At 48.3% G+C, this 21278-nt stretch overlaps 3 protein-coding genes across 3 annotated transcripts; 2 read left to right on the top strand and 1 right to left on the bottom strand.

Annotated features, from left to right (window-relative positions):
- Positions 1 to 20: 20 nt before the first annotated feature.
- Positions 21 to 7387, top strand: LOC133909417 (exocyst complex component EXO70A1-like). Its single transcript, XM_062351838.1, has 2 exons — positions 21 to 983; positions 5907 to 7387. Exons 1-2 carry the CDS (start codon positions 313 to 315, stop codon positions 7060 to 7062), a joined length of 1827 nt encoding a protein of 608 aa, XP_062207822.1. The 5' UTR covers positions 21 to 312; the 3' UTR covers positions 7063 to 7387.
- A 4656-nt stretch (positions 7388 to 12043) lies between these two features.
- On the top strand, positions 12044 to 14824 carry LOC133909416 (exocyst complex component EXO70A1-like). The gene is made up of 2 exons (XM_062351837.1): positions 12044 to 12772; positions 12896 to 14824. Exons 1-2 carry the CDS (start codon positions 12129 to 12131, stop codon positions 14022 to 14024), a joined length of 1773 nt encoding a protein of 590 aa, XP_062207821.1. The 5' UTR covers positions 12044 to 12128; the 3' UTR covers positions 14025 to 14824.
- On the bottom strand, positions 14372 to 17603 carry LOC133908294 (B3 domain-containing protein Os01g0905400-like). Its single transcript, XM_062350286.1, has 5 exons — positions 17018 to 17603; positions 15558 to 16764; positions 15272 to 15457; positions 15067 to 15182; positions 14372 to 14620 (listed from the first exon to the last, which is right to left on the bottom strand). Exons 1-5 carry the CDS (start codon positions 17297 to 17299, stop codon positions 14372 to 14374), a joined length of 2040 nt encoding a protein of 679 aa, XP_062206270.1. The 5' UTR covers positions 17300 to 17603.
- Positions 17604 to 21278: the final 3675 nt, after the last annotated feature.

Raw genomic sequence — 21278 nt, 5'->3', positions numbered from 1 at the left:
AAACGAAGCGGGAGACGTCAACGGGGAGTCAAGATGGAGTTACAACATTTTCTTCTCCGTGTGGAGCCGACCTCCAAAGCCCAAGAACGCGCGTCAATTTCTCCAAGCAATCCTCCGTTTCCTACTATTGGGGAATTTCGTGGCACCTGTTGATGTTAATCCGTAGACACTTCCTCCCCAGAAACTTAAGAAGATCACTTCTTCTTTTAGATAGCATCGAGTTCTCTCTCTTCATTCTGCGACGCCCACTCAAGAGTCAAGCCTCCTCGAGCTAGCTAGGCCCAACACGCAGCAAGCAAAATACACAACAGCATGGGGGCCTCCGTGGCGAAGGCAATTGAAGATTTCTCCGATGCGCCGCAAACGCTAGCGGAGGCCCGGCTTGCCGTCGCCGCGCACGCCGTACTCCAGTGGGACTGCTCCCCCGACGCCGGCACCGGAACCACCGGCGTATGGGACGCGGAGGCGACCTGCACCAACAGAGACCTCCTCTCCGCAGTCGACGAGATCCTTCACCTCAAGGAGATCAACGCGTTCCCCATGACCTCCCCGGCTCGCAGACGCATGGACAGCGCCCTCGGCGTCGCCATGTCGCGCCTCATGGATGAGTTCCTCCTCCTCAGGGTCTGGGACGGTTCCCAGCTGCAAGGCATAAGCGACCTTCGCATTGCCGTCGAGAGGTTATCGGTCTCTCTGCCCTCTAGTGGCGGCGTGTGGCTCGCCTTCCCCACCGGCGGCAGCACCAGCACCGGGGAGCTTAGCCTGAGCACCACTGACGAGCTCCGCGCGTCAGGCGGGAGCCTCTCGAGCCTGCCTGATGTGTTGACCGTCTCCGTGGACGGCACGATCTCGGATGAGCTCGATCTGATCTGCCCGGCAAGCTTGTCTGTTCTCCATGAGATCGCCCTGCGGGTCATCCGTGCCGGGTACACAAAAGAGCTGCTCCACACATTCACCAAGTCCCCCTGCCATGTTTTAGACAGGTACTTAATTCTTATGCAAATCTTCTGTGGACATATACGGGGAAGTTATATTTCTCATTTATTTGCCATGATTGCAACCATACATAGATGGGCTATTGGGCCCGTTATACATACACAGCTAGCGCAACATCTTCTTTCTTGAGCCTACTAATTACCCGAGTTGCAATTTAATCCACCATGTATACTGTTAGTGCACGTCTGCATGCTTAACTCCTTGACCGATTCTCTTGTATTCACTCCTTGTAATTAGCTGACTTAGCACTGGTTTGTTAGCTAGTTAGTTACGGCTCAACGTGCCTTGTACATGTATAAATACATGATGCAACAGATCAATACAAGCACGGTTGCATCAAACCAATTCTTTACTCTTACATGGTATCAGTTTCCCCAAGATCCTACCCTTCCGCTGCCCCTCCTCTCTCTCTCTCCCGTTCGCCATGAGCGTCCACTCGTCGTCGTCCTCCTCCGAGGCTGGCTCGCCTCCTCCCCTTGGTGCTCGTGTCGTCACCAACCCTCTTCCCTCCTCTCAAATCCAACTGATTAACATCAAAACACATGTGCCCATAGTTCTCGATTTGCATGAGTCCAATTATGGTTCCTGGAGCCAGTTCTTTCATGTGGTGTTCGGCAAGTTTGGGCTCGGTGATCACATTGACGGCTCCCCCGCACGCGGTGATTCCGATTGGGTACAGAATGATTTCTCCATTGTTTCTTGGTTCTATTCCACTGTCTCTGCTGACATTCTCAAGATTGTCCAAAGTCCTTCTGACACCGCGTACTCCTTGTGGGGGGACCTCCGGTCCCTGTTCCGTGACAACGAGGAGATGCGCTCGGTATATGTCGGCGCCGAGTTCCGCACTCTCCAACAAGGCGACATGGGCGTCCTCCCTTACTGCACCAAACTGAAATCTTTGGCAGACACTCTCCGGGACCTTGGTTCACCAGTCACGGACAAGGAGCTCGTCCTCAATCTCCTTCGCGGTCTCAGTCCTCGCTTCCAACATCTCATTCCCGCTCTTACGATGCAGCCAACCTTCCCCAGTTTTCTCCGAACGCGATCTTACCTGCTCCTTCAGGAACACAGCATCGCGCAGTCCCGTGCGGCCGCCCAGTCCGAGGCGTACGTGACACAGTCTCCTACTGGCGCCTCGACCCCAAGCGGCGGCTCCGCCCCATCATACTTCGGCCTCGCCGCGCAGCACCTTCCGGCTTCTTCCGGATCGACTTCCACCTCCGGTTCCAACAGTGGCAAGAAGAATAACAAGAAGAAGAAGATCGGCGGCGGCGGTGGCGGTGGCTCCTCTTCCTCCGCTGCTAGGCGCATGCCTGCCCCGGCCCTTCCGTCGTTGCCTGGGTATTTGGCGTACGCGAATCCCTGGGCTGGCTTGTTTCAGGCCTGGCCTATGGCGCGGGCACCAGGCGCGAACACCGGCGTTGGCGTCCTCGGTCCCCGGCCTAGAGTCCCAGCTCCCCAGGCATATCATGCTGCACCGGTTCCTTCGCTTCCAGCTCCTGTTCCGCCTGCTTGGGATCAAGGTGCTCTCATCCAGGCGCTCAACAACATGGCAGTTCAGCCCCCAGCGTCCACCAACGGTGACTGGTACATGGACACCGGCGCCTCTTCGCACATGTCCAACAGTGGTAACCTTTCCTCTGCCTCTCCATCTCCTCGCACCTCTCACGTTATTGTTGGAAATGGCTCTGTTATTCCTGTTTCTCAAACTGGCTTCACCTCCTTTCGAACACCCACTCGTTCTCTTCATCTTCCCAATGTTCTTGTTGTTCCAAGTCTCATTAAAAACCTTCTTTCAGTTCGCTCTCTTACACGTGATAATTCTGTCTCTGTGGAGTTTGATGAATTTGGCTTCTCTATTAAGGATTTCCGCACCAAGATGGAGCTTCTCCGATGTGACAGTGCCGGCGACCTTTATCCGCTGTCACTGCCGGCCGCTCGTGCGTTCGTCGCTGCTTCGGCTGACCTTTGGCACCGGCGTCTTGGCCATCCCGGACACAATTCCTTTACTCATATCCTGCGATCATTTCCATTTCAATGTAATAAATCATCTCTTAGCACTTGTCATGCTTGTCGTCTTGGTAAACACACTAGACTCCCCTTTCCAATTTCTCAGTCCCGAGCTCGGTCCCCTTTCCACCTCTTGCATTGCGATGTTTGGACGTCTCCTGTAATAAGCAATTCTGGCTTTCAATTTTACTTGGCGATTCTTGATGATTATACCCATTTTGTTTGGACCTTTCCTTTGCGCCACAAATCTGATGTTGCTGCCACCTTAATTTCCTTTTGTGCCTATGTCCGCACTCAATTTTCTCGCACTGTGCGCTGTTTTCAGTCCGACAACGGAAAGGAATTCGACAACAATGTCCTGCGATCCTTCTTTCGCTCTCACGGCATCCTTCTTCGATTATCTTGTCCCTACACTTCCCAACAGAATGGTAAAGCCGAGCGAATTCTGCGCACTCTCAATGACTCTATGCGTACTCTGCTTTTACAAGCATCCATGCCGTATCACTTCTGGGCGGAAGCTCTCGCCACGGCAACCTACTTGCTCAACAGGCGTCCGTGCAAACCCAAGGAACTAATCACCCCATTCGAGCTGCTACATGGCACACCTCCGGACTATAGCCACCTACGTGTTTTTGGCTGCCTATGCTATCCCAACTTGTCGGCCACTGCTTTGCACAAATTAGCTCCGCGTTCTACTGCTTGTGTCCTGCTGGGCTATCCTCCTGACCACAAGGGATACCGTTGCTACGATATGTCATCGTGCCGGGTCATTATTTCTCGCCATGTCTACTTTGAAGAAGGCACATTCCCGTTTGCCAAGCCTCTGACTACCCCTCCATCCCGTGAGTCTTGTGTCGCTGGCGTCGACACCGACGCCATGGAACCTGCGTGCGACGCGCTGAATTCTCTTCAAAGACCGGTCCGTCTGCCTACACGCCTTGCTACCATCGCGTCAGCTCCACCTTCACCATCGTCGACTTCAGCGTGCAGCCCGCAAATACAGCCTCCACCTGCAACCACGCCGTCGGCCAATTCGCCTCCGCCTGCACCACAGCATCCCATGATCACACGGCTTCATGCTGGTATCGTCAAGACCAATCCTCGCTATGCACAACTTGCGACCTCAACGTCGGTCTCGCCGCTGCCGTCTTCTGTTCGTGCAGCCCTGTGTGATCCCAACGGGAAAGCGGCAATGCAAGAAGAATTTGACGCCTTAACCTCCAACCAAACATGGCACTTCGTTCCTCGACCACGCAACTCGCACATCGTCACTGGCAAATGGGTGTTTCGTCACAAACTGCGCGCCGATGGTTCGCTTGAGTGCTACAAAGCCAGATGGGTGGTCCGCGGCTTCACTCAGCGCCCAGGGCTCGACTACGCCGAGACTTTCAGTCCTGTCGTCAAGCCGGCAACACTGCGTTCTGTACTTACCTTGGCTGCTTCCAGATCATGGCCCGTACATCAATTGGATGTCAAAAATGCCTTTTTGCATGGATTCATCGATGAGCAAGTGTTTTGCCTTCAGCCCGCTGGCTTCGTCGATTCAGCCAAACCTGACCATGTCTGCAAGCTCTCCAAGTCTCTGTATGGCCTGAAGCAAGTGCCGCGTGCGTGGTTCACGCGCTTCGCCAGCGTTGTTCAGAACCTCGGGTTTGTGGCAACTAGATCAGACGCCTCCCTCTTTGTACTACGGCGGGGTGCATCTACAGCCTATTTGCTTCTCTACGTCGACGACATTGTTTTGACAGCTTCCTCCAACGAGCTGCTGCGTGACATCGTTGACAAACTTCGCCTTGAGTTCGCCATCAAAGACCTCGGTCCACTCCATTATTTTCTTGGGATTCAAGTGACTCGTTCTTCCACTGGATTCTTCCTGTCCCAAGCAAAGTATGCTGAAGAACTCCTAGATCGCGCCGGCATGTCCAACTGCAAAGCAGCTGATACTCCAGTCGATGTCAAGCCCAAGTTGTCTGCCAATTCTGGTGAACCAGTCGCCAATCCGGCCGAATATCGTAGCCTGGCCGGCGGACTTCAATACCTCACCATGACACGCCCAGATCTTGCCTATGCAGTTCAGCAAACTTGCTTGCATATGCACGATCCGCGTGACACGCATCTCTCGCAGCTCAAGCGAGTTTTGAGGTATGTTCGTGGCACCACAACACTTGGTCTCCAGCTCCATGGCTCATCAACCGTCGACGTCTGTGCTTACTCCGATGCAGATTGGGCCGGATGCCCTGACACCCGGCGATCAACTTCCGGGTTCTGTGTTTATCTTGGAGATTCACTTGTCTCATGGTCATCTAAACGCCAACCTACAGTTTCAAGATCGAGTGCGGAAGCAGAATACAGAGGTGTTGCAAATACAGTTGCTGAATGTTGCTGGCTGCGGCAGCTATTATCTGAGCTAGGCACCCCAGTTTCCAAGGCTACAATAGTGTACTGTGATAACATTTCCTCTGTGTACATGGCTTCCAATCCGGTTCATCACAAGCGCACCAAACATATTGAGTTGGATATTCATTTTGTCAGAGAAAAGGTTGCACTTGGTGCTTTCAGGATACTGCATGTACCCACCGATCAGCAATTTGCAGACATAATGACGAAAGGCTTGTCCAAGAATACATTTCAAGTATTCAGGTCCAGTCTGTGCATCATCGCCGGCAAAGAAGCTCAGACTGCGGCGGGGTGTTAGTGCACGTCTGCATGCTTAACTCCTTGACCGATTCTCTTGTATTCACTCCTTGTAATTAGCTGACTTAGCACTTGTTTGTTAGCTAGTTAGTTACGGCTCAACGTGCCTTGTACATGTATAAATACATGATGCAACAGATCAATACAAGCACGGTTGCATCAAACCAATTCTTTACTCTTACATATACTTCATACTACTGGAGCAGGTTCTTGTCGATTCTTCAAGTGAAATGTTCTCTCGAGGCCGACCGAATCAGCTTCGAGGACGCCGAGTGGTGGACAACGGAGGACATGATCAAGCGGTGGATCTTGGCGACTAAGCTGGTCGGGAAGGCCCTTTCCGTCATGCAAAGGCAGCTCCAAGCGCTGAGCTGTGGAGCCTTCGATAGGTTCAAGAATGACTACTTCTTGGCCATCGCCAGGAAGAGGATCCTCATCTTGCTCAAATTCGCGGACGGGTTCACCAGTACCCGATCACCAGAAAAGCTCATGTATGTCCTCGACATGTACGAGACTCTAAGCAACGCTGTTCCTGGCCTCCTGCTCTTGTTTACTGGGCAGCACGCGGAGCTCATCTCCCGACACCTCGTCGTCGTTCTCGCCAAGCTGGAGCGTGCGTTGAGGATCGCGATCGGCGGCCTCGTCGCCAAGATCCGAACAGACTGTTCGCAGGCAGAGAGTGCCAGCGTCGGCGTCCATCCGCTGACGCGGTACGCCATGACCTGCGTCGAGCTGTTGGCACCGCACCGAACCGAGCTGGACGTGATCCTCGCGAACGGTGACGGAGATTTACCCGGTGCTCCTGCCGGCGGCGCCGAGCGCGTGACCTCATTCGGCAGCCTCGTCTCGGAGCTAATAGCGGGCCTGGAACGCAACCTCGAGGAGAAATCCGCGCTCGCCTACGCGGAAGCAGACGGCTCGCGGCACCTCTTCCTGGCCAACAACATAAGCTTCGTGCTCAACCGCGCCTCCGACGTGGCTTCTCTGTTCGGGGACCAGTGGGCCGCACGTCGTCGGAGCTGGCTCGAGCAGCACGTCGCGAGCTACGTCGGGTCTTCCTGGGGTCCGGTCGTCGCTCGCCTGGAGACGCCACTGGGTAGCAGCGGCAAGCAGAAAGCGCTGGCAAAGTTCAACGCCGCGTTTAAGAGAGCACACGGCAGCCAGGTGTGCCGGGAGGTCCCGGACCCCGCGCTCCGAGCGGCCCTGCGGAAGGCCGCGTCGGAGATGGTCGTTCCTGCTTACACCGCGTTTCTGCAGAAGAACCCGAAGCTTGGAAGATCCGTCAGGTACACGGCTGACAATCTGGCCGAATCACTGTCGGAATTGTTCGAAGGAGAAGCTGAGGATGGCAGGAAATCGTAGTGGCTTTATGCACCTAGAACATCTTCAGATTGTGCCAATAAGCTTGACCTTCTGTACAAGTTTTGCCAATTATTAGGCAATTAGCTTCCTTTTCCTTCATGGATACTATAGCAGTGTAGTAGAAACTAGCAAAACCTCTTTGAAGATCCGCAGCAGTTGTCGTGAATTCTCAATAGGCATCAGGGTTGAAAATGTACGTACCATTTATATCCAACATGGAGATGATTCAGATGACTAGTCGTAAATCTGATCATCGACACGACGGATATACCTATATAGTTCAAGATCTATCAACAGAACAGGTGCAAACACTGAAGCTCGTTTTTCTTTTCTTTTTTCGGGAATGCAAAGCACTGATGCTTCACTGCAGTGAACTTTGTTATGCTCAAAACTATAATTTCGGACAGTATTGGACTAGTGGGCCATCTCTATTGGCCCAATCGAGAAGACCTCGGGCTGCAGTCCTTTCAGAGAAAGTTAGGTGTCTATTTTTGTAAATTTTTTCATCTAAAATATATTTATTTAATGTTTTAAGTTAGAAAATATAAAAATAAAAAAAACTCTCATAGAGGGCGATAAAGATACCACGGTGGTAAGAGCAGGCCTTACCGCCATCTGAAAGTAAGCCCTTGCAACCAACTAAGAGCGGTTAGGCTACCGCTAAATTTTCTTTTCTGTGTTCTCTATTTAAAACAATGATCTTCTGTTACTCCAAAAATCATAATTTTTTTACATATTTCATAATCCATGTGCAACCCATTTTAATTGGATTCACCTAGGAAGCATGTGTAGAATTTAAACTAAAATTTTCTAAAAAAGGGTATTTTTATAACTTCTAGAAATTGTTAGGGCATCAAATAAATTCCCAAAAATCTGAAAAAATTCATTAATATTCTTCTTATATGATGGAGTATTTTTTAAAATTATTTTTAACCCTATGTTATATGGTGAAAAAGTGAGTTCCTTTCTAATACTCTATTTATATGTATTTTTATAATTTCATGTGATATTCTTCTTTTAACTCTATTTGAATTCAAACATATACAAACCTAGGTCTGAAAATAATTTTAAAAATTATTCCATCATATAAGAGGAATATTAGTTATTTTTTCAGATTTCTGAGAATTTATTTGATTCCCTAACAATTTATAGAAGTTATAAAAGTACATTTTTTTAGAGAATTTTAGTTTAAATTCTACACATACTTTCTAGGTGAATCTAATTAAAATAGTTTGCACATGTATTATGAAACATGTAAAAAAACTTTAGAATTTTTAGAATAACAGAAGATCACTATTTTAAACAAATGAGATAGAAAAATAAAATTTAGCGGTAGGCTACTGTTCATAGCGGGAACAGTATCCCAACCGCTCTCTCAATGTCTGCAAGCGCTTACTGCCTTTTTGAGTGGAGAAGACGCACCGCGGCCGGTTGCCTCAAATCGCGGGTCCTGCTGTCCCTCGCGCTCGCGCGCCTCCACCGACCAGCCCTTCGACCTCGAGCCCTCCCCGGATACCACCGACTGCGAGCGTGTGCGGCAAATCGCGCGCCGCCTCACGGACCCCACTGACGGTGCATCTGCCGCCGCCGCCGCAGCTACTGGGGAGTGGCTCGGCGAGACGGAGAAGCAAAGGGTCAGGCTCCTAAGGGAGTGGGTGCAGATGACCAGCTAGCCACGCAACTCCCGTGCAGGCTCGCGCAGGGATGAGCCTGGCAGCAACGAGAGGAAGAGGCGAAGGGAGCCTCCCCGGCTCCGCGGCCGACAGGCGCGTTTGGATGTCATCACCCGGATGGCTAGGGAGCGCCAGCGCGAACTTATCAGGGTACCGGATCGTGTCAGAGTTCCCCGCCGCAGTCGCAACGGCATCCAGGTGGGAACCTGATTATATCGCGTTGCAAGGAACGTGGAGCTTGCGGTTGAGGAGGAGCGATCACCATCTGAGGCAGCGAGGGAGCTCGGGCAGTTGAGGCAGAGCCATCGCATGCCTGCCTTGAGGTAAGCACTGTTTCAATTGCAACTCTCTGCGGTAAAACTAGCTATATTTTGATTTGTATAACCTACATGAATGCAAGTATGTGCCCCATTATTTTTAATTTGAATGTTTTGGCAGGCATTGCAGCTGCTACCATTGACTTCACAAAGAAGATTGCAGCAGTCGGAATTTCCTTAAGGTTTGTATATTGAGTCTGAAGCCTTCTTGGAGAAATATTATTATGTGGCAGACCTAGAATTTTGCAAAGTAAATCCAAATCAATCGTCTTTACCAAAAAAACCAAGAAGCAGAACTATAGTCATTTGCGCAGTCAAAGGCATCCATTATTCTAGAAATATAATTGAGGCAAACAAATCCACAAAATAATAGTCTGGTAAATATGACGATGAACTCTACTATATCTATGAACAGAGCACCAAACCTTGGTCATGCGGTCATGCACCTTTTTTTACAAATTTTACTGGTTGTACCAAACACGAGCAGAATTTGCTATATATCATAAACCTCTTGCCGTCATATTTGTTTTTGGCTGTGCAAGAAACAGATTACATGCTGTGTGACAGGTAGAATAGTAAAACTAAAATCTATCTAAATTATCAACTCTGTACAGGAAATGTAGCGTGAAAATTGTTTATTTGAGATCCAGAGTTAGAAAAACAGGCAACTCAGCAACAATCCCTTCATTTCACTTTCAGTCTTTGCAATACCGACCACTTCCAATCATTGACATAAAAATTGATTGAAAGATCAATATATCAGTAGAAAGCAAGAGCGCACAAAAGATCAATATATCTAGATCAAATCTTTTCAAAATCTGTTAAGCTATGGCTGATCAAGCCAAGTCAATAGCAGTGAATCAACAATCTTGTAAGCTAATGGTCAAAAGGCCAGTAACAATGCTGCCTTAAACATGAGAAAGCATCAATGTGTACTGCTGGTAGGTAGACTGATAGATAGTTGAGATATGATACCCGATATACATGCATTTTAGTGTATGAATATCTTTTTATCTAATTATGAAGATATGTGTACTGCTGGTACTAACTTTAGAAAATATAATTAAGCAACAGAACTGATATGACTTCAATAAATCACCAAGCTAGCAGTGTAGGATAAGCATTCATTGCCATTAGACAGATATATAATTGAATCGTGAAGACTATTCTGACCTTTTGAACTCATGGAGTTATTTTGTTGTAATATAACCAAAGTCAAGGAATCTTTTACTGTAATATATACAATATCCTACACATAGTACAATCAACCTTTTGATTCATCTAAAGTATCAATTTGATAATCCCTTCTATTTATGTATGACCAACTGGCGAGAGTTAGCAGACGCGGTAAAGCTGCGCCACTTTTCTATAAGATCTCATCACTGGCTTCTTGAAGCTCATTATCACGAATAGATACTGAAGCTGGTGCATGGCAAGAATCAAATTCATTAAGGCTATGCGACAGGTTATGGGCTGGACAGCGGCAACTGGGATCCGCAATATGATAACAACTGAATTCAAAGGTATATGTCTGATATTCTCAGAAAGGTATACAACATCAGGGCCTTTCTTGGATTTTTGTAGTTTTTGTTAAAAAAAATACTGCATAATCATGTGTACAGTCCAAAAATCTAAGTTGTTTAAGATTATCTAACAGGCTTGTATTCCATTACAAAACAAATACAGATAGTTTTTTCATTTTCCCTTAGCCGCAACTGATCATCTTTATTTCATTAGACTTCTCATGTGCCATATGGAGAAGATGAGGGTCCTTTTCTAGTCCTACCTAAAACGTCTCCCTCGTCTTCCGTGCACGGTTCACAAATGTGTCGGTAACCGCTCAAAAATCACGGTTACTGACCTTCTCGGTCCGGTCCGGTTTCAGAAACCGAACGATAACCAAAATTTGAATTCGAAAAATTCGAAAAAAAATTCAAACAAAATCTTAAAAAAAAAACTAGACACAATTCTAAGACCTTCTGTGAAAACAATTTTCAAAAATAATGTCGTTTGCATCATATTCTATAGTGAGAAAGTTTGAAAAAAATTGAAGCGTGCGGCTCAGTTATTAACTCACGTTAAGGAAAAGTGTAACATGCAAATAATATTTTTCTTGTGTAAAACATATTTTAAGAGAATCTTTAAAATTGATTTCACTTTATTTAGAGTTTTATTAAATTCTCTATGATTTTTACAAAGTTCACAAGCATAAAATGAATATATTAGCAAACAACACTGTAATTAACTTTTTCATATCTACTATTATTTTTCCTATGTAAATCATAGTATAAATAAGCTAATGAAAGTGGTTTCACTAATTTTTGAGGTGTGATGGGTCAGTTATGAATTAATCTAGTCACAACACATTTACACAATCATGCATGTTACAATAACTAATTCATGAGTTCATGTATTTTTAAAAGACATATGATCATGGAAGAAGACTAACAAAATTAGTTTTATGATTTTTGGATTAGCAAAGAGTAAACTATGCATTTAACTTGGTTTAACAAATACAATTTCTCACAGAAAATTTTGAACTTTTTTATGAGTATAAATACTTTTATCATGTAGATCATGTTACAAGGAAACCAATAAAATTTGTTTCACTTGATTTGAAACTTAGATGAATTAGTTATTGATTTTACAAGGTTGAGCCATTTTTAGTTTTTTGTTGAACTGCGCTGAAATTCGATAAAATCGCTCAATAAATCGAGAAAACCGAGCGATTACCGACCCAAAACGCTCGGTAACCGACCAATTCAAAAATGCGAGAAAATCGTTCGGTAACCGACCCAAACCGCTTGGTAACCGACTAAAACCGAGCGGTTACTGAACAGTTAAAATCGTGATTTTTTTCTAAATTTCAAATTTTGCTAAATGAATTTTCTCTAATTTTTTTTAATTTTTGATCGATAACAGTAGTTATCGCGTATTTTTATTACCACCGGAGCTCGTAACCGGTAGGTAACTTCAACCCTGCTTCCGCGTGGAGTCGACCTCAAAAGCACTGCGCGTGAAGCTCACCAATTCCAAGTCAAGACAACGCCCACTCGTCCCCGTGGAGCCTCCCAAGATGGGGGCCGCCGTTGGGAAGGCAGCGGAAGATTTCGCCGGTGCGCCGAAAACGCAAGCGACGGCCCGGCTTGACCTTGCCGAGCACGCTATACTACAGTGGAATCGCTCCCCCGGCGCCGACTCCGGCATATGGGACGCGGAGGCGAACTACACCAACAAGGGCCTCCTCTCCGCGGTCGACGACGTGCTCCTCCTGGTGGAGGAGGACCCTTTCCCCACCGCTGCTTCCTCCGCTCGTCGCCGCCTGGACAGTGTCGTCGGCGTCGCCATGGCGCGCATGGTGGAGGAGTTCCTGCGCGTCAAGGTCTGGAACGTCTCCCAGCTGCGCTTCGCCGTGGACAAGCTCTCGTTGGCCTCGAGCGGCGTGTCGCTGGTGGCCTTCCCCAGTGCCGGCGACAGAACCAGCACGGCAAGCACCGGCGGGGAGTTCGACGCGTCCGACGGAAGCCAGTCACGGTCGACCTCGACCGTGCCGGACGAGGTCGCGGCCCTCTTGGACGGCGAGTTCTTGGATGAGCTCGATCTCATCTGCCCAGCAGGCGTGTCCGTCCTTCACGAGATCGTGTTGCGGGTGATCCGTGCCGGCTGCACCAAGGATCTCCTCCGGGCGTTCGCGAACGCTCCCTGCGATGTGCTAGACAGGTCCTGTTGTGCTTCTACGAGTATCGATTACATAGTTTTTGTTGGTCTCTGCTGGAGCTGGTCAATAGATTTTCAGTTTGATAAACCATGCTTATCTGATTGATGTTCATGATCATGGAGCAGATTCTTGTCCATTCTTCGGGTTGAATGCTCGCGGCGGACGACGGAGGTCGTGATCAGGCGGTGGACTCTGGTGACTAAGGTAATCGGGAAGGCCGTCGTTGCCATGCGAAGGCAGCTGTACGCGCAGGATCCAGGTGCCTTCGACGGTTTTAAGGACGAATACTTGCTGGCCATCGCAGAAAACCGCACCCTGATACTGCTCAAGTTCGCGGACGAGTTCACCAGCATCACATCGCACGAGAAGCTCATGTACATCCTCGGCATGTACGAGGCTCTAAGCGATGCTGCTCCCAGCCTCCTGCTCTTGTTCAGCGGGGCGCGCAAGGAGCTCATCTCTGAGAAGACGCAGGATATCCTCACCAAATTGGCTGACGTGGTGAAAACTATGATCGGCAGTCTCATGGCCAAGATCCAAAGTGATTGGTCGCACACGCCGAGTGCGACAGACGGCGTCCATCCGCTGACGCGGTACGACATGGCCTGCGTCGAGCTGTTGGCACCGCACCGCACCGCTTTGGACGTGATCCTCGCGAATGGTGATGGAGATGGAGCCGGTGCTCCTGCCGGCGGCGCCGAGCGCGTGACCTCGTTCGGCAGCCTCGTCTCGGAGCTAATCGTGGGCCTCGAACGCAACCTCGAAGAGAAACCCGCGCTCGCCTGCGCGGCCGCGGGAGGTTCGCCGCACCTCTTCCTGGCCAACAACATAAGCTTCTTGCTGAACCGCGCCGCGGACGCCGACGTGACGTCTCTGCTCGGAGACGAGTGGGCCGCACGCCGTCGTAACCGGCTCGAGCGGCACACGGCGAGCTACGTCGAGGTATCTTGGGGTCCGGTCGTCGCCTGCCTGGAGATGCCCGTGGGTGGCAACGACAAGCCGACGAAAGTTCTGTCAAAATTCAACGCCGCGTTTAAGAGAGCGCACGGCAGCCAGGTGTGCCGCGAGGTTCCGGATCCCGCGCTCCGAGCGGCCCTGCGGAAGGCTGTGTCGGAGATGGTCGTTCCTGCTTACTGCGCCTTTCTGCAGAAGCATCCAAAGCTTGGAAAATCCGTCAGGTACACGGCTGACGATCTGGCTGAGTCGCTGTCGGAATTGTTCGAAGGAGATGCCGCGGATGGCACTAAGTCCTAGTGCTTTATGCACGCGTAGAACATCTTCAGATTGTGCGTGCCAATAAGTTTGGCCTTTTTGACAAGCCTAACTAGCTTCTATTTTTTTCGTGGATGATATAGCAGTGATGAAAACATGTAGCCCTGTAGCAGTCAGTGGTGGCACCACTAGTTTCTTACCATGCACAAATAATCTGAGCATGCAAATTATGAGCCAGAAAGCAGCAACATTTTTCATGTTGACAGAAGCTCACGTAGTAGTTGCTTCTTACATGATTAAGGAACAGATCGGCCACAGATCACAAGAACAGCTACCGGAATGCTGCTTATGAAATATGACAGATATGATCAATTTGCTGGGTAACATGGCTACTTCGCATTGGGCATGCGCACTTGGAATGAAAGTTCAGAGTTACCGCTGAGTTCAAACTCGCAGGTTTCGCCTTCTCGCAGGTCGTTCTCCCTGCTGATGTCAACCCAGCCAGTGATGAAGGCGTTGAACCTTGGGGTGCACTGGTACAGCACAGGCCAGAGTCTCATGCATGGGTCCTTGAGCACTACAACTTTCCTTCCATGTTTCTTCCTTCTTGGCAGAACCGGCAGTCGACTTGGAAGCTCCTGTAAGAAAAATCTTTTAGAACAATGGTGAAGAATGGTAAGCTCACATCAATCAAACATTTTCACACGTGTGTGAGGAAAAGAAATCAAAGTAGAGAGATCGAACAATTAGTACATGGCGTGTAACTGAACTTTAGACTGAAAATTCAGAATTCAGACTAAAGTTTGCAAGAGTTCGATAAATAACAATGGATTCGACGCTATGATTGCCCTGTGCTATCTGCTAGACCTGTCTTATTGTGCTCAACTTCATTTTTCCATTACACAGCCGTTATCTCACCATCTTTTAAGGCTTAGGTTCATAACTTGGGGACGTGCTACATTTTTTAATTGTTTTGGATCATGAATTTGATAAACTTAAAAATGAGAAAATAATTAAGAAATACATCTGTAATGAGACTGTCCTCGCAATACTAAATAAATGAAAATTAGTTAAGGATACTCACAAGCCATGTTTGATCTGGTGCGGGTACTGCAATGCAAAACTTTCCGCTCTTTGCTTCAAGTGCAAGAACACCACCTGATTCAGAACTTCCACTTTGGAGGCCTCCAGAGTTATTTCCTGTACATTGGCTCCAAAGTCATGAAATAGATTTTATGTGATGTATTTCTGAAAGTTAACATGCATCACGTGGAAGCATTCTGTAATACCAGTTTGCAGAAGTTTTTTCCTGGGATGGGAAAATTCATGAGGTTTTGAACTGCTTGACATGATTTCAGCAGCATTATGTCCTGTACTGTCTTGCATGTTTACCTGACCATCTTTTGGTTTACCTTGCTTTACAGAAGAATCTTCCGGAACAAACCCTGAAGCTTTGTTGTTGTTCAATAAGTATAGTTAGTAAACATGAAAATACGTACAAGGAAAAATAATATGTATATATCTTGTTTGCAACAAAAGATTGGAAGATACTCGAGAAAATTGCAAGTTACCAACCTTCCTTTTCTGCTGCTTGGTTGCCCTGGCAAGTGAACACACTTTTGCATTTATCCTTATTACAACTGCTTAATGCACATTCACTACAGGGCACTTCAGCATCAGTCGGAGGAGAAGAGTTGTCCTCTCCAAATGATGATGGCTCACTTGAGGGCAATGCGTTGATGTCTATGTCATGCGCTGGAGCATTGACATCTGTACATGTTCCCAGTGCATCACTCATCTGTTTATTTTCGGTGCATGATACTGTTTCTGACATCACAAAATACTGACCAACTCCCATGGAAGAACGGTGATTGTATGAGTTACTCTCTGGGAAACTGAAACCTGAAGTTCGGCCATCAGTACTTAGCCCTTCCATATTCAGATCAACAGAAAATGCTTCTGGATTACATATATCACTCTCAAATTCGTATATATCAGCTGACAAAAATATATCATCTATACTCACTTCATTAAGATCCATCATAGCCAAAGGTCCACTAGCATCTATATTTGTTAGCAAATTAGATCCCTCACCACGCTCAATTCCAGTAGCATCAGAAACGGGGTGCTCCCTGACAGTAGAATTGCATTCATTTTCATTTCCTTTAAAGGTTGTACAGTCATCTGGTATTTCTGCATCGCCATCCAACACCTCCTGAGCTTTGCCTTGATGTCTTGTAGGGACCTCAGAAACTTCTTGAGATTCTGCAGCTCCTACCTCGGGTGCTTTATCAGATGTGTCCGAACATTTTAGTTCAGATACAGAATTGGGAATATCAGAGTCGTCAATGCAAACATGAACTGACATTTTACAGTCGCTTGGGCTCAGATCCTTCTGGAGATCAATACGCTGTTTCTTTTTACAGCTTTCCACACTATTCTTGATTAGCTTCACCGTTTGAATACTGGGAGAGCTTGTTTTCTGCCTGGGCTTCCTCTTCCTGCTCTGCCTTTTGTTCCTCTCACAGAGATACAGCCTTTCGACAGCTGAAGGGGCAAACATTTGCACAGTGAAGACCGACCTGGCGATCTGCCTGAACACCAGAAACTCGCCACAGCTGATGGCATGGTCCAGCACAAAGTTCTTCCAACCATGGCCTAATGATAAAACACCGTCGCGCAAGCACACCCGCACGCGCCATCGGAGCCCAAATGCATCTTCGAGGTAAATATTGGAGCCTGACAGGTCCAAGATTGTCTTGGCAAATGGGGGTGGTATATCCTGCATGTGTGAAATATAAGGTTTACACAAGTTCTGGTATCAAGAAAAGTTACTGCCAAGGTCGAACTCATCCAGGCTCGCCAATGTAGTACCAGACTACTAGTACATAGTATGTGCATCATCCTGAGCACTCTAAAATGCAGTACATGTCTCACTGTCTCAGTACCATATTGGGCTACAAGCTGACTGAGATGCATGGGGTTCTCTCACGAACTTGTCATGCAGTGAGGTAAAACAAAACGAAAGCTCATACCATGCTCTCGGAGAAGTAGCCCATCATGACCTTGAAGAAGCACGCCACTGCCGGGATCGCCCTCGCTTTGCTGGAAGACGGCACCGAGGAGGACGAACAAGGCCGGCCATGAATGCGGACACACCTCTTCGTGCAATCCACGCATGCCTTCTTCTTGTGCGGATCACAGGCCTTCTTCCTCCTCCTCCTCACCACCTTCTTGGCTTCCTCCTCACCACTGTCTATGTCGACCACGCTCTCTTCTTGCTCTTTCTTCAAGGCTCCTCCGATCACCTCCACCATGGTCGTTGCTGTGCCCAAGTATCCCAAAACGAACACACAAGGAGAGCAAGGGAAACCAACGAGAGTAAAAGTACCAAATCTTTGCCGAATTCCTCTCCCTCGAGTCACTACAGGGTGGAGAAGAAACCAATAATGGTGTGACCATATGCTTCCCCCGTTCCATCCATACTTTTGTTCTCGTTTCCCTAGAGAAAAGAACAGAAATGTTTTAGTACTAATCCATAGCCTACTTTCTACTGTCTAGCAGCAGTAACTTGCAACCCGAAGCAAGCATATCGATGTCACCGGTGCTCTCTTGCTTCACACTTGGCGCTCTGGTAGGTGATACACTGATACCTGGATGCCATAGGTTTCTCACTCTGATGCCAGCATGCATGCATGCATGCATGCAGCGGGGCGCCATTCTTCTGTCGCTGACAGAGGGCCCCGGTAAAGGGGTCCCAGAGGGCAGTGTCACGGATTCGAGTCATGAAACCGACCGGCACCTTCTCCGTCCGGTGATCGGCGGAGCGGTCTCTGCGTGTGGATTCCAGGTGGCGGTGATGCCTCCTATCAGCCCGTCTCGTTCTGGGTGCCTGACTGACGGCCACTTCCTGATCAGTGCTCTTGTTGCGTAGTGTACTCCATTTTACAGTACCCTGTTTGAGCTTGTACCACCCGTACTTACTCTGAACTTTCAGGCTTGCACCGACGGCGAAGGCCTTGCTTTACACGTATTCTTTCCGCGGGGTGGGGGCAGCAAATCAGCTACGGTGAAACGGAAGTTGTTTGATCAGTGGAGGCAGCGTGGCAAAGGACTCGGATCCTCCGCACAAATGAGTCAGCTAACCGCTTTTACTGTGGTAACAGTAATCTGGTTACTGTATAACCGTTCTGGTACTGTACTGATACTGTAGCATACGGATGTGGTGTATCCACCGTGAAATCAACTGCTCCGATCGGGTCCAATGCATTTTACTATAGATACAGTAGCCTTAACCGCAGAGGATCCTGATCGGTGGCAAAGGCAGCACTTGTAGTATTGTACCACGGATTGTGAGGCCATACGTGACGGCCCAAGCTGTGGACGCCTGGACCGTGGGTCGGCCTGTAAAACATATGGGCTTGTGGGTCAGTCCAAACTACCATTGTGGCGTTATGCTCTGCTACTCTGCGAAAAACTTTAGGACCAAATGGAAAAGATGTTCACGAGCAGAGCTGCGTCTGGACGGCGGCCGGCCTTAGGACGAGTCCAAAACGTAGTGGTGTTGTCGGCAAGGATGCCGCCGAAGAAACAGAGGCGTTCATCCGCCTTTCCGAGCATCATCTTTTGGACCAAGCGGAAAACAAGAGATCGAGAAACACAGCATAGTCTAAGCTGGTGATTAGTGGACCGCGCGCGTTTGTTTAATGGTCCCAAAACGTTCTTTCCCCCGTGCTAGACGGCGTCAAATTTGTCCTCCTGCTGTACAATACTGTAGCGTACCATACGGTTTTGCGTCGTAGGCCCGGCCGGCGCCGGCGCCCGCGCCGGCCATCTTCTTGGCCACCACTCCTCGTGCCGGCATGCGCACTGCTGGCGATAGTAGTGGTCACGCCTTTTGCCTAGCACTTCCGTCCAGTCGATCGCGCAACCAATACATCTTCTAAAGACGGGATAATTGCTTAATTGAATAATAAATGAGTAATTATCACCTCCTCGTAATGACATACCCCTAAAGGGTAAGCACAATCACCTTTGACATCCTCTTTTACATTTTGTCAAGCATATGCTTTACCCCGGCGAGTACTAATTATTCATACGGAATGCCCATTTGGTCAATGATTGTTTTCAGCAATTTCCGTAGGGATTTGTATAGTTTCGGGCAGAAAAGGAGAGCAAGCTGCTGGACACGGCACACATCACACTAGCGTTAGGAACGAAGAATCTTTTTCATATGCAACAGTTACGTTCAAGGCAAAAACAAAAAAAATGCAACAGTTGCTATCTTCTGCAATTTTCTTCGTGAAATTTCATTGGAATCCCCAAGCTTCCAACATCACATAGATGCACGCCTGCTGAGCGGTGCGTCGACCAATAATTTTGGCCAGGTGCAACACACTAGAGGATATCATACATGTACGGCACTGCTAATGAACGTCTCACCTAACGTTCTCCGTCATCACCCAATAGTCGCACGGTTCCGTTTTAAAGTTTATTCGGTCAAGGATGTCGGAGCCATGGCCCAAGGAAAACACGTAATGATCGATGAGGCCGTCCGTCTTGTCCACGCCGATTCTATTTTCTCACATGGGGAGGCCAATTCTTCACCGGTCTATAGCTCTACGTCAAATTTTAAAATTATAGGTTTATAAATAAAATAATTTATCTTAGTTTTTAGTCTAAAATAGTAATAAGATGATGTATCTAAATGTGTTTATTATATGTATAGCTCTAACTTTATATATTTCAGAGTTAGAAATGTTCGGCTCTAATAATATTTGAAGTTAAAAGATCTATCAAACAGATTCTAAATATTTCGCTTTGTTTATCAACGGTGCTTTGTGTTAGGTAAAGGACGAAAGCCTTTTAGTTGGCACGTCCGTTTCTGCCATTGACTTGTCGTCCTCGCGACCGGGCACTTGCGAATCGCGATACCAAGTGCGCCGTTTGGGAGTTGGCTCCTGGATAATTAAGTTAAATTAAAGTAATTAATCCAGCTCGGAGTTGAGAAAACACAGACCGCCGTTGATGCTCCGCTGCGGCCGAAAACCGCAAGCGACGATGGGGGATTCTGGATGAGTCCGAGAAACCACAAGGCTTTGACGCAGCTGCAGCATTTTTCTTTTCCTTTTTCTCTGAGGAAGACAACTGCAGCACTGGACTTGTCAGGCGCCAGAGATTTGACTTGGCGTTTCGATCGGATGGACAGCGAATCGCCTCATCGATTAACTAGGCTGCAATGAATTTTGTTGGATGGAGGTTCAGCTGAGCATGAAAAAGATTCAGAGAAGAGGTGGAGTGCATGGAGATCCTGGTGCCTCGGTGCAGTACGGGTGGGTGCTCCAATCCCACAAGGAAAGAGGAAGAGCCCGTGTCACGGTTCGATAGCAGCCATGGGGCTCGCCGACCTTACCTAGCTTAGCACTCCACTCGTGACCATCAGCATCAACAAAAACATTACGACAGCGACCGAAATGGGTTGATGATCATGCGGAAACTAATGAAAACCGTCCACTTATTATTAGCGCCAGCGATCGTCGTCACAGAGAGAAAAAAAAGAAGGGAAAAAAAACAGCAGAAGCTTTTCCAACACCCAATCAGCGCTACCCCTGCTGATCTAGAAGCACGGAGCATTAACTCCTCTCTCTCTCAAAAAGAAAGAAGCTTGGAGTGGTAACTAAGGGTGGTAACGGGTCGGAGCCGGATGGAGCGAGAATCCACTTGATCTGAAACCCGAGATCTAAAACTCAAACCTGGTTTCGAAATTGTTACCAGGTGGAAAACAATCCTTGGCCCATGCCCAAGCAGGACCTAGAACCCGCGTCCCTCTGCAGCACACACCCTCACCACTCGCTGCTCAGTCACCGCCACCGTCACTCCTGTCTCGCTCCAGGTGTGACCGTATCAGTCAACGCGGATGCGGCCCGGAGGCCACCTTGTACGCAGGCACAATGTGTAGCCAGGTAGAGTCCACGTCTAGCTTAGCGCTCACGGCTCCAACCTCAACTTCCTTCTCCAGCGATGACACTCACAAATCGCAAATCCAATCACCACATGCTGCACCAGCACCTAATTGCTCCCGCAGATGCTCGATCCAATCGTGCCCACCTCCATCCCCGCCTTCCCTGCGCTGCTTCCCCAGACAGGAGCATGCCCGCAAGACTTGTTGGCTTCAGCGCAGGGGAGTGGGAGGCGCCGGCGAGGGGGAGCTGGGGAGGGGAGGGGAAGGAGCCGTCACCTAGGGTTTGTGTGGGCTGTGGTGTCAGTGTGACGGTTTGCAATTGCGTAAGACACTAG

This window comes from Phragmites australis, chromosome 2 (genome assembly GCF_958298935.1).
Source record: "Phragmites australis chromosome 2, lpPhrAust1.1, whole genome shotgun sequence".
NCBI lineage: Eukaryota > Viridiplantae > Streptophyta > Magnoliopsida > Poales > Poaceae > Phragmites > Phragmites australis.
The sequence above is the reverse complement of the archived record's forward strand: the minus strand, read 5'-3'. Positions and strand labels throughout refer to the sequence as shown.

What these genes read in the sequence shown, in the direction of transcription:
- LOC133909417 (XM_062351838.1), top strand. Translation starts at nt 313, where the DNA reads ATGGGGGCCTCCGTGGCGAAGGCAATTGAAGATTTCTCCGATGCGCCG. An exon ending in CCCTGCCATGTTTTAGACAG is followed by an intron (nt 984 to 5,906) that starts GTACTTAATTCT and finishes CTACTGGAGCAG; the next exon opens with GTTCTTGTCGATTCTTCAAG.
- LOC133909416 (XM_062351837.1), top strand. Translation starts at nt 12,129, where the DNA reads ATGGGGGCCGCCGTTGGGAAGGCAGCGGAAGATTTCGCCGGTGCGCCG. An exon ending in CCCTGCGATGTGCTAGACAG is followed by an intron (nt 12,773 to 12,895) that starts GTCCTGTTGTGC and finishes ATCATGGAGCAG; the next exon opens with ATTCTTGTCCATTCTTCGGG.
- LOC133908294 (XM_062350286.1), bottom strand. Translation starts at nt 17,299, where the DNA reads ATGGTGGAGGTGATCGGAGGAGCCTTGAAGAAAGAGCAAGAAGAGAGC. An exon ending in GCTACTTCTCCGAGAGCATG is followed by an intron (nt 16,765 to 17,017) that starts GTATGAGCTTTC and finishes TCACACATGCAG; the next exon opens with GATATACCACCCCCATTTGC. An exon ending in GAAAAAACTTCTGCAAACTG is followed by an intron (nt 15,183 to 15,271) that starts GTATTACAGAAT and finishes GCCAATGTACAG; the next exon opens with GAAATAACTCTGGAGGCCTC.